The 13,313-nt window shown below is 40.8% G+C and overlaps 1 protein-coding gene across 3 annotated transcripts in view; it reads right to left on the reverse strand.

The window, feature by feature from the left end:
- LOC118397390 (vinculin) overlaps positions 1-10,750 on the reverse strand; it is a 78,267-nt gene extending 67,517 nt beyond the window's left edge. For all 3 annotated transcript variants that reach the window (XR_008074105.1, XM_035792085.2, XM_035792077.2), the window contains exon 1: positions 10,363-10,750. Coding sequence is in view for 2 of the 3 variants with exons in the window: in XM_035792085.2 (XP_035647978.1) it covers positions 10,363-10,530 (168 nt within the window). In the remaining variant the exon portion in view is untranslated. The remainder of the gene's footprint in view (positions 1-10,362) is intronic.
- Positions 10,751-13,313: the final 2,563 nt, after the last annotated feature.

Below are 13,313 nucleotides of genomic sequence, written 5' to 3' on the forward strand. Positions count from 1 at the left end.
TGCAGCTAGCGACTGGAACGAGCTGCAACAGTTTTATCTCAATCTCATCTCTTCATTCAAAGACTCAATCGTGAACACTCTTACTAACAGTTCTGGCTGCTTCGCATGATGTATTGTTGTCTCTACCTTCTTGCCCTTGGTGCTGTTGTCTGTGCCCAATAATGTTTGTACCATGTTTTGTGCTGCTACCCTGTTGTGCTGCTGCCATGTGTTGCTACAGTACCATGTTGTTGTCATTAGAGGTCGACCGATTAGGATTTTTCAACGCCGATACCGATACCGATTATTGGAGGGCCCAAAAAAAAGCAGATACCGATTAATCGGACGATTTGTATTTATTTATTTGTAATAATGACAATTACAACAATAATGAATGAACACTTATTTTAACTTAATATAATACATCAATAAAATCAATTTAGCCTCAAATAAATAATGAACCATGTTCCATTTGGTTTAAATAATGCAAAAACAAAGTGTTGGAGAAGAAGGTAAAAGTGCAATATGTGCCATGTAAGAAAGCTAACGTTTAAGTTCCTTGCTCAGAACATGAGAACATATGAAAGCTGGTGGTTCCTTTTAAAATGAGTCTTGAATATTCCCAGGTAAGAAGTTTTAGGTTGTAGTTAATATAGTAATTATAGGACTATTTCTCTCTATACCATTTGTATTTCATTAACCTTTGACTATTGGATGTTCTTATAGGCACTTTAGTATTGCCAGTGTGACATTATAGCTTCCGTCCCTCTCCTTGCTCCTCCCTGGGCTCGAACCAGGAACACATTGTCAACAGCCACCCTCGAAGCAGCGTTACCCATCGCTCCACAAAAGCCGCAGCCCTTGCAGAGCAAGGGGAACAGCCACTCAAAGTCTCAGAGCAAGTGACGTTTGAAACGCTATTAGTGCGCACCCCGCTATCTAGCAAGACATTTCACCTTGGTTACACGAGCCTAATATAGGGAGTTGATAGGCTTGAAGTCATAAACAGCTGCTGGCAAACACACAAAAGTGCTGTTTGAATGAATGCTTACGAGCCTGCTGGTGCCTACCATCGCTCAGTCAGACTGCTCTATCAAATCATGGACTTAGTTATAACATGATAACACAGAAATATGAGCCTTAGGTCATTAATATGGTCGAAATCGGAAACTATCATCTCAAAAACAAGACGTTTATTCTTTCAGTGAAATACGGAACCGGTCCGTATTTTATCTAACGGGTGGCATCCATAAGTCTACATATTTCTGTTACATTGCACAACCTTCAATGTTATGTCATAATTATGTAAAATTCTGGCAAATTAGGTGGCCCAAACTGTTGCATATACACTGACTCTGCGTGCAATGAACGCAAGAGAAGTGACACAATTTCACCTGGTTAATATTGCCTGCTAACCTGGATTTCCTTTAGCTAAATATGTTGGTTTAAAAATATATACTTCTGTGTATTGATTTTAAGAAAGGCATTGATGTTTATGGTTAGGTACACATTGGAGCAACGATACGCACCACATCGATTATATGCAATGCAGAACACGCTAGATAAACTAGTAATATCATCAACCATGTGTAGTTAACTAGTGATTATGATTGATTGTTTTTATATAAGATAAGTTTAATGCTAGCTAGCAACTTACCTTGGCTTACTGCATTCGCGTAACAGGCAGTCTCCTCGTGGAGTGCAATGAGAGGCAGGTGGTTAGAGAGTTGGACTAGTTAACTGTAAGGTTGCAAGATTGAATCCCCCGAGCTGACAATGTAAAAATCTGTCATTCTGCCCCTGAACGAGGCAGTTAACCCACCGTTCCTAGGCCATCATTGAAAATAAGAATGTATTCTTAACTGACTTGCCTAGTTAAATAAAGATTAAATAGGTGTAAAGAAGGTGAAAAGAAAATATATATATTCCGATTGTTATGAAAACTTGAAATCGGCCCTAATTAAATCGACCATTCCGATTAATCGGTCGACCTCTAGTTGTCATGTTGTGCTGCTACCATGCTGTGTTTTCATGTGTTGTTGCCATGCTATGTTGTGGCCTTAGGTCTCTATATAGTGTTGTCTCTCTTGTCGTGATGTGTGTTTTGTCCAATATTTGTATTTTATTTTTAATCCCAGCCCCTGTCCCCACAGGAGGCCTTTTGCCTTCTGGTAGGCTGTCATTATAAATAAGAATTTGTTCTTAACTGAGTAGCTTAGTTAAATATAAATAGATACATGAAAAGATGTTAGAACATTGCTCCGGGGAATTGCTTCCATTCAGCCACAAGAGCATTATTGAGGTCGGGCAATGAGGCCTGGCCCCACCAAACTTTACAGTTGTTTTGGGGCAGGTAGCGTTCTCCTGGCATCCGTCAAGCGCAGATTCATCGGTCGGACTGCCAGATGGTGAAGTGTGATTCAGCACTCCAGAGAATGAGTTTCTACTGCTCCAGTCCAATGACGGCGAGCCTTACACCACTCCAGCAGACAAACAATTATTGTGCTGACGTTGCTTCCAGAGGCAGTTTGAAACATGGTAGTGAGTGTTGCAACCGAGGACAGGCAATTTTCACGTGCGACGCGCTTCAGCATTCCTGTTCTGTGAGGTTTGAGTTTATTTTTACAGGGACAGTGCATATTGATCAATGTTTGAGTAAAAACGTGGCCTACCACTTTGCAGCTGAGTTGTTGTTGCTCCTAGACATTTCCACTTTACAATAACAGCACTTACAGTTGACTGGGGTAGCTCTAGCGGGAAGAAATTTGACTAACTGACTTGTTGGAAAGGTGGCATCCTATGACAGTGTCACGTTGAAAGTCACTGAGCTCTTCCGTAACGCCATCCTACTGCCAAAGTTTGTCTATGAAGATTGCATGGCTGTGTGCTCGATTTTATACACCTGTCAGCAACGGGTGTGGCTAAAATAGCCGAATCCACACATTTGAAAGGGTTGTCCACACACCTTTTTATATATAGTGTAGGTTTGTCCCGCAACTGTCTAGTCACGTCAATCGGGGGTTATTAATATAGTTCAGGAAGTGCACAGAGTGTAGCCAAGGTGGTGACAGACACAAATCAAATGCCTCACTAGGCCTGTGCGCCAAAAGAAACCATACAGCAAGGAAGCATGCATCAGACACACTTCTTGGCCATCTCTCATGATACAGAGTAATAGTCTATCATGAGTCTTTCTCATGACAATATTCCTATTCATAAGCTTTCACAAGATTCATTGAGCAGATATTTTTGGTCATAATTCATTGAGAACAACTTCCGGCCAACATAAGCATACTATTTCTAGCATGAATTTACCATCAGAGTCTTAAGAGTAATCTTTTCAATCTTTTTCTTTTCAAACAGCTGAGGTGACACTGACAGCCACACCGTACACCATGTTTGCGTCCCAAATGGCACCCTATTCCCTATATAGAGCACTACCTTTGAGCAGAGCCCTATGGGCCCTGGTCAAAAGTAATACACAAACAGTGCATTCAGAAAGTATTGAGACCCCTTCCCTTTTTACACATTTTGTTACGTTAAAATCCTTAACAATCGACACACAATACCTCATAATGACAAAGCAAAAACAGGTTTCGACATTTTTGCTAATTTATAAAATATAAAAAATAAAAACTTATTTACATGAGTATTCAGACACTTTGCTATGAGACTCAAAATTATGCTAAGATGCATCCTGTTTCCATTGATCATCCTTGAGATGTTTCTACAACCTGATTAGAATCCACCTGTGGTAAATTCAATTGATTGGACATGATTTAGAAAGGCACACACCTGTCTATATAAGGTCCCACAGTTGACAGTGCATGTCAGAGCAGAAAGCAAGTCATGAGGTCGAAGGAATTGTCCGTAGAGCTCCGAGATAGGAGCTCAAGGAGCAGATCCGGTGAAGAGTAACAACAAATATCTGCAGCATTGCAGGCCCCCACGAACACAGTGGCCTCCATCATTCTTAAATGGAAGAAGGTTGGAATCACCAAGACTCTTCCTAGAGCTGGGCACCTGGCCAAACTGAGCAATCGGGAGAGAAGGGCCTTGGTCAAGGAAGTGATCAAGAACCCAATGGTCACTCTGGCAGAGCTCAAGAGTTCCTCTATGGAGATGGGAGAACTTTTCAGAAGGACAAACATCTCTGCAGCACTCCACTAGTCAAGCATTTATGGTAGCGTGACAAGACGGAAGCCAATCATCAGTATAATCTACATGACAGCCCGCTTGGAGTTAGCCAAAAGGCACCAAAGGGACTCTCAGACCACGAGAAACAAGATTTACTGGTCTGATGAAACCAAGATTGAACTCTATGGCCTGAATGACAAGTGACCCGTCTGGAGGAAACCTGACACCATCCCTACGGTGAAGCATGGTGGTGGCAGCATCATGCTGTGGGGATGTTTTTCAGCGGGAGGGACTAGGAGACTAGTCAGGAATGAGGAACGGAGCAAAGTACAGAGAGGACCTTGATGAAAACCTGCTCCAGAGTGCTCAGGGCCTCAGACTGGGGTGAAGGTTCACCTTTCAACAGGACAACGAACCTAAGCACAAAGCCAAGACAATGCAGGAGTGGCTTCAGGACCAGTCTCTGAATGTCCTTGAGGCAAAGCCCGGACTTGAATCCGATCAAACATCTCTGGAGAGACCTTAAAATAGCTGTGCACCCATCTAACCTGACAAAACTTGAGAGGATCTGCAGAGAAGAATGGGAGAAACTCCCCAAATACAGGTATGCCAAGCTTGCTGTGTCATACCCTAGAAGACTCGGCTGTAATCACTGCCAACTGTGCTTCAGGTCCTTCTGTAGCTCAGTTGGTAGAGCATGGCGCTTGTAACGCCAGGGTAGTGGGTTCGATTCCCGGGACCACCCATACGTAGAATGTATGCACACATGACTGTAAGTCGCTTTGGATAAAAGCGTCTGCTAAATGGCATATATTACTGAGTTTAGGGTCTGAATACTTATGTAAATGTGATATTTCATTTAATTTTTAATTAATTATGGGGTATTGTGTATATTGATGAGGATTTAAAAAAAATACATTTTAGAATAAGGCTGTAATGTAACAAAATGTGGAAAATGTCAAGGGGTCTGAAAACTTTCCGAATGCACCGTATATAGGATAAAGGGTGCCATTTGAGATGCAGCTTATACCACACAACCACAGCAGCTGAGGTGGCTCGATGGAACACAAAACTGACACAGTTTCCTGACACATCTGACTACACACTATTTCCCCATGGCTGTTGTGGTCTTTAGGGCCAGCAATGTATCATCGCTGGGGGGGGGGATAGCTCATCAGTGCCCAGCAGAGTTGAAGTTGATTTATTTCCCTCCCTTCCTATGTTGTACTAAACAGCTGTTGTTGCAGCACTGGACTACTACTGCTGGTGGATTCAGATCCACAGCCTTTATCCAAGGCTTCCTGACTTGAATAACTGCACTTCCATTCTCACTATACCTCACCCTGCCTCCCATCTCACCTCTCCCACCTATTCTCAAAAGCCCATCTTCATGTGATCGATGAGAAAAACAGAGGCCAAAATGGCACCCTATTCCCTATTCCCAATAGGGCTCCGGTCAAGAGTAGTGCACTATATAAGGAATAGGGTTCTATTTGGGAAGCGGCGGTTCCTCTGAATCAATTAGTTAGATGGCAAAAAAGGCTAAATCCATATCTTAACATTAAATACTTTATTATGTAGTTATTTGTTGAGTAAAGATGTGTAGCTACGCATCAAAGCTGTGTCATAATGCAAATCCCAAAAGAGCAAAGTAGCAGCAGTGCTCCCTTCCCTTAGCCCAGGACTTAGCAAGGCCAATCAAAGTACAGTTAAGCACCATCTACACCACAGTGCTGAAGGTTTGTTTAATTGTGCATGAAGTCTCCAGTCTTCAGACCTTGCCTTGGAGAGACTTGGCTGTAGAAGCAGGCCGACAAACATTCAGTTCCCAGTCTGTGCCAAGACCCTGTGACTGAGTAGAACGTCAATGGCACTTCTTAAAAGACCATAAAAAGGAACTGCAGAAATGATTAAGTACAGCAGGCCTCGTTTGAAAATCTCAAAACTATGCCTGCTGACTAGTATGCCTGCCTAAATAACACTTGCTATAGTGGGAAATGAGTCATCCCGGCACGCACAAGCCAAGGCTCAAATGCCAGGCTACTTACTCTTATTTATAGTGGGACGTGTCTTTCTTTAGGGATGCATTCAGGCCATCATGGCTGATTTCTTCAACACAACCACCCAAGGAATATGGCCAAAATTGTGCTTAAAATTCAACATTTCTGTTTCTGACACACAAAGAAGATCATGGAATAAAGAGCTAAGAAGATAGAGCACTCAAAAAACAAGGTGAACAGGTGACTCCGGGATGCTGGCCTTCTAGGCATGGTTCCTCTATCCAGTGTCTGTGTTCTTTTGCCCATCTTAATCTTTTATTTTTATTGGCCAGTCTGAGATATGTCTTTTTCTTTGCAACTCTGCCTAGATGGCCAGCATCCCGGAGTCTCCTCTTCACTGTTGACATTGAGACTGGTGTTCTGCGGGTACTATTTAATGAAACTGCCAGTTGAGAACTTGTGAGGCATCTGTTTCTCAAACTAGATACTCTAATATACTTGTCCTCTTGCTCAGTTGTGCACCGGGGCTTCCCACTCCACTTTCTATTCTGGTTAGGGCCAGTTTGCTCTGTTTTGTGAAGAGAGTAGAATACAGCATTGTACAAGACCTTCAGTTTCTTGGCAATTTCCTGCATGGAATAGCCTTCTTTTCTCCGAACAAGAATTGACTGACGAGTTTCAGAAGAGTTATTTGTTTCTGGCCATTTTGAGCCTGTAATCGAACCCACAAATGCTGATGCTCCAGATACTCATCTCGTCTAAAGAAGGCCAGTTTTCTTGTTTCTTTAATCAGTTTTCAGCTGTGCTAACATAATTGCAAAAGGGTTTTCTAATGATCAATTAGCCTTTTAAAATGATAATCTTGGGTTAGCTAACACAACATTCTATTGGAACACAGGAGTGATGGTTGTTGATAGTGGGCCTCTGTACACCTTTGTAGATATTCAATTTTTTTTTTTATCTGCTGCTTCCAGCTACAATAGTCATTTACAATTTTAACAATGTCTACACTGTATTTGTGATAAATTTGTTGTTATTTTAATAGACACATTTTTTTCATTTAAAAAACAAGGACATTCTAAGTGACACCAAACTTTTGAAATGTACAGTATATACTGTATGGGGCGGCAGCGTAGCCTAGTGGTTAGAGCGTTGGACTAGTAACCGGAAGGTTGTGAGTTCAAACCCCCGAGCTGACAAGGTACAAATCTGTCGTTCTGCCCCTGAACAGTTAACCCACTGTTCCCAGGCCGTCATTGAAAATAAGAATATGTTCTTAACTGACTCGCCTGGTTAAATAAAGGTTAAAAAAAAATAGAGGTTGACCGATTATGATTTTTTTAACGCCGATACCGATTATTGGAGGACCAAAAACGGCCAATACCAATTAATCGGCCAATTATATATATATATATATATATATATATATATATATATGACAATTACAACAATACTGAATGAACAATGACACTTATTTTAACTTAATATAATACATCAATAAAATCAATTTAGTCTCAAATAAATAATGAAACATGTTCAATTTGGTTTAAATAATGCAAAAACAAAGTGTTGGAGAAGAAAGTAAAAGCGCAATATGCTCCATGTAAAAAAGCTAACGTTTCAGTTCCTTGCTCAGAACATGAGAACATATGAAAGCTGGTGGTTCCTTTCAACATGAGTCTTCAATATTCACAGTGTCACGACTTTCGCCGAAGTTTGCTCCTCTTCTTGTTCAGGTGGCGTTCGGCGGGCGACGTCACCGGCTTTCTAGCCATCGCCGCTCCATTTTTCATTCATCCATTTGTATTGTCTTGTTTTGCACACCTGGTTTACATTCCCCAATTACACTGAATGTATTTATTCCTCTGTTCCCCCTCATGTCTTTGTGTGATATTGTTTGTGTGTTACGTGTTTTTGTAACGCTCCAGGCTGGCGGTTGTTATTTCCGTGTTATTTCACAAAGCTTGTTTGAATTGTTAAACATTCATGTTTTGTGACTGTTTTTGCACGCTTTATACTGCGCAAACACAAAGGACACAATAATTGCTACAAAACATGACTCCATTTATTTTTTAAATCAGACAGCAGGCTCAAATCAAGCAATGATATCATTGGTTGAGCTCTCCCAGTGCGAAAATATATATAAAATAAAAAATAAATAAAAAAATACAGCTATAGTGAATAATTATGTCTGAAATACCCTCTCAGCACTCATGATTATGTAGGGAGACTGGAAAAACACCCCAAATAATGTTGAGCGGTGAAGTTTCCCTTTAACTGCCAGCCTGGCCTGGCCAGTCCAGGGTGCGGTCCTACAAGTAAACAACACTCTACCTCTACTCCTACACTGAGTATCACTTTGCTGGGAGGAGAGGCTAGGAGATGTCAGTCTAATTGTCCAAATACTCCAGACAACTGCCAAGGACTCCTAGCTTCACAGAGTGATGCAGAAATAGGCCTAACTTACAGTAAATGTCATACTAGTATTAGTGTGAGAAATGTATTGTGAAATGTACTTATGTTTGACAACTTCTGGTTGTTTAGCAATCTGATAATAAAGACTGAGTCTAATACTGAAATTGAATACAGCGTGCCTGGATCATCCTGCTTATACGAGCAGCTTTGAGTAGCTAAGATGCTACAGTACTTGCACAAAATATTAATTTATTCCCTTTTTTTGGAAACCACCATTTCTGTGAGGACACTGATAATTACACCTTTTTCTTTTTTTGTTAGCTTCCTCACTTAGAACATGATAATCTCAGCTATGCTCTTGTAAATAAGAGGAAATGCCATTATGGGTAATTTGCCCATTGGTCATGTCCTGTGGTCCTTCTGTGGCTCAGTTGGTAGAGCATGGCGCTTGTAACGCCAGGGTAGTGGGTTCGATTCCCGGGACCACCCATACGTAGAATGTATGCACACATGACTGTAAGTCGCTTTGGATAAAAGCGTCAGCTAAATGGCATATATATTATTATTAATATTTTTTAATTTTTTATTTTACCTTTATTTAACTAGGCAAGTCAGTTAAGAACAGATTCTTATTTTCAATGACTGCCTAGGAACAGTAGGTTAACTGCCTGTTCAGGGGCAGAACGACAGATTTGTACCTTGTCAGCTCGGGGATTCGAACCTTTCGGTTACTCGTCCAACGCTCTAACCACTAGGCTACCCTGCCGCCCCATGGTCACGTTTAGACTGCAGAAGACAACTACTTCTTAATATCGGTATTAGGGAGGAAACCATTGGATTGCTATTGCATTCTGTACTAAACTGCCATTTAACAAATAAGGACATAGACTGTGGGCCTAGCTTGCTTGCTGGCTGCCATGGAGTTCAGTCAGTCATACACTGTATGAAGTTGTTGTGTGGAGCACAACTTCCACTCCCACTGGGGTTTTAACTGCTTTTGATTCGATTTACACTTGTCCAACTAAGTCACAGCTCAGACTGTAGTTAATTACATTCAAAATTGTTATACTGTGTGAAATTTTTTGGCTATTTTTACAACCGTATGCCCAGTGTCTGATAGTAAAATGCAAACGAACAGTATACATAGGCTATATTCAGAGCCAAACGTGAAGAAGATTTAACTAACAGATTTGTCTGTCATTAGCAGATCATATGGTGAAGAAATGCGTATTACTCTGTCATACACTGGGGTTGCCCTTACCAGTCAAATAGCTTACACTATAACGGCATCACTTCCATTAATTCTCATAAAAAACATCTGCTGGCACAAAGTCGAGTAGGAAACAATGTGGATCAATGCAATTAAATGTTGGCATTTACAAAAGGCTACAATTCAAATACTGCTGAATATATCAATAATTGTTTAGAGAACACTTGAGTTGATGACAATTAACAATAGTTTTTCAATTGAAATACTCTGGCATAAGAATAGCGTATACATCAACGGGGGGCTTATACATAGCTCCGGGGGACAGGCCCAGAGCATATTCTCAAGGGGAAAAGGGCGTCACTGCCCTACGACCCAAGTGAAAGGGAATTTCAACTAAATGTAATATATACATTGTAGCTACAACTCTCGAGTTCTAAAAGCATTACGTCGTTGCCAACTGATATAGCTATGAAAAGAAACAAAGTAACCACAGCCGTAACTTCTCACATAAGATTACAGTTGACTGGAATCGCGGCGGGCTGGCACCATGTAGCACTACACAGACAGCGAGCAACAGGTAAACAACCCTACGCCAGCGTATTGTGTGGACTGTTCACTTACCCGGACCAGGTTGCTGACAGCCGCCTGCACTGCAGCCACGGGTCCGGTGAGATCCGGGATAGCTTTCCCGTCCACTTCACCTTCTTCGTGCATTATCACCAGGTGGGATATCTGCTGAGCCACCGGCTCTAGGATACTTTCTATCGTCTTTGTGTGAAAAACCGGCATGATGAAAACTTAAATCCGCTCTCCTATCCAAGAGAAAAAGGCAGACCCGTTCTGTGTTTCAAAACTTCCCTCTCTTGTTTGCGCCTTTATGAAATCTAATTTGGTTACTCCAACACTTTCCTTCCCTAGAACAGTTTCACTCTCTAGGAACACGAACTACTCCCCTTGCAACCATCAACGTGAGAATCCCCAACCGCACCTCGCGAAAAGTAATTGCAACTTTACCATAATGAACGTAATGTCCACCCTCCGACCAATAAGATAAATAGCATAATGTTACCGCCAACGCGATTGGCGCAAGTGGATGCCAATCTTTCCCGATTTGCCCCCGCCTATTCCACACATTCGCGTTTGCTCGAGTTCTCCCAAAATTACGTAATACATTATCATGCCCTAAAAAGGGAAATGCGCGTCTTCTGTTGAGAGGAGCAAATTCCAACCAGTAAGGACATAGACAGTGTAAATTCTAATGACAAATTGCTGGCAGAAGGGACTGAAATATAGTCTAGTTGCTTTGGGATGTAGGCTATACCTGGTCTGTGCAGTTTCTATATAAAGGTAGAATGAACAATTGTAAAGTATAATATAATTTTAGCATAGAATAGAAAGTTAGAATATCCCAAATAAAAATTAGGTTTGATTAGGTGAATAAAATCCCCAGATATTGAATTGATAAATATTCCATTAGCCTTCTGCATAGTTATCATAACACATTAGCTGAAAGACTACAGTGATTAAGTAATTCAAATCATATTTAAGCATACCAGTAACCTACAACTAATTTGAATCCTTATAGGTAACATGTTTGTCTAACAGGACAGTCATAAGACCTAAACTGAATAGGCTAAATCCATCCCAAGGTTGGATTTTATGAGCCCAAATTCAAGTATGGGTCCTATCCACTGTCAGCAACAATTGACCACAGTTTATTCAGAGCTTTTCTTCCTACATCCACATAATCACAGTTGATCCTATGAGTCTTTCAAGTTCTCTATCTTGTGAAATTGGGATCACCCTCCAACAAGTTCATCACATTGTTTTCACTTTCAGACTTTAGCAGGCAACACACTTGAACCATCAAGAGGAAAAAAGGTGGCAGGTAGCCTAGCAGTTATAACCGTTGGGCCAGTAACCGAAAGGTTATTAGTTTGTTCACCTAGTTGGCTCAGGAATCCAATCTGTTGGTTGGCCAAGGCACTTAATCCTAATTGCTCTGGATAAGGGCATCTGCTAAATTATGTAAACGTGGGGAAAACAATTTCCCTACTGAAGTATAGTGTCAACCATGTGCACTTTTGTATAAGCTTCGAACTCAGGTCAAAATTATTTATTCTCGTTCTGGCAACTTGAGTGTAGCATAACACATTTTTCAAATTCCATCTCCCCTTTACAACATTAAATAACAATATTGGAGGGTTGAAAATCAACTGCCAGCCAAACCAGCAAAGGAATTCACACAGATTCCCAAGAGGAGGCTGCAAGGCAGCAGCCTACTTCCTAAAAAGGAAGAGTCTTAAAAATAAAGAATCAAGGAAGTTGCTCTGTTTGAGACATCATGTAAACATTCAAGCGATTGATGAACCTGCAGCTGCTGCTCTCATGCTCTGGTTCTGTTTCTATCTTGCAGTGTTTTGATGCCTATCAGTGGTGGAAAAAGTACCCAATTTTCATACTTGAGTAAAAGTACAGATACCTTAATAGAAAATGACTCAAGTAAAAGTGAAAGTCACCCAGTAAAATATTACTTGAGTGAAAGTCTACAAGTATTTGGTTTTAAATATACTTAAATATCAAAAGTAAATGTAATTGCTAAAATATACATAAGTATCTAAAGTAAAAGTATAAACCATTTCAAATTCCTGATATTAAGCAAACCAAAAGGCAGCATTTTATATATATATATACAGTGCCTTGCGAAAGTATTCTGCCCCCTTGAACTTTGCAACCTTTTGCCACATTTCAGGCTTCAAACATAAAGATATAAAACTGTATTTTTTGTGAAGAATCAACAACAAGTGGAACACAATCATGGAGTGGAACGACATTTATTGGATATTTCAAACTTTTTTAACAAATCAAAAACTGAAAAATTGGGCGTGCAAAATTATTCAGCCCCTTTACTTTCAGTGCAGCAAACTCTCTCCAGAAGTTCAGTGAGGATCTCTGAATGATCCAATGTTGACCTAAATGACCAATGATGATAAATACAATCCACCTGTGTGTAATCAAGTCTCCGTATAAATGCACCTGCACTGTGATAGTCTCAGAGGTCCGTTAAAAGTGCAGAGAGCATCATGAAGAACAAGGAACACACCAGGCAGGTCCGAGATACTGTTGTGAAGAAGTATAAAGCTGGATTTGATTAGAAAAAGATTTCCCAAGCTTTAAACATCCCAAGGAGCACTGTGCAAGCGATAATATTGAAATGGAAGGAGTATCAGACCACTGCAAATCTACCAAGACTTGGCCGTCCCTCTAAACTTTCAGCTCATACAAGGAGAAGACTGATCAGAGATGCGGCCAAGAGGCCCATGATCACTCTGGATGAACTGCAGAGATCTACAGCTGAGGTGGGAGATTCTGTCCATAGGACAACAATCAGTCATATATTGCACAAATCTGGCCTTTATGGAAGAGTGGCAAGAAGAAAGCCATTTCTTAAAGATATCCATAAAAATTGTCATTTAAAGTTTGCCACAAGCCACCTGGGAGACACACCAAACATGTGGAAGAAGGTGCTCTGGTCAGATGAAACCAAAATTGAACTTTTTGGCAACAATGCA

The sequence above is a fragment of the Oncorhynchus keta genome, chromosome 2 (assembly GCF_023373465.1).
Source record: "Oncorhynchus keta strain PuntledgeMale-10-30-2019 chromosome 2, Oket_V2, whole genome shotgun sequence".
NCBI lineage: Eukaryota > Metazoa > Chordata > Actinopteri > Salmoniformes > Salmonidae > Oncorhynchus > Oncorhynchus keta.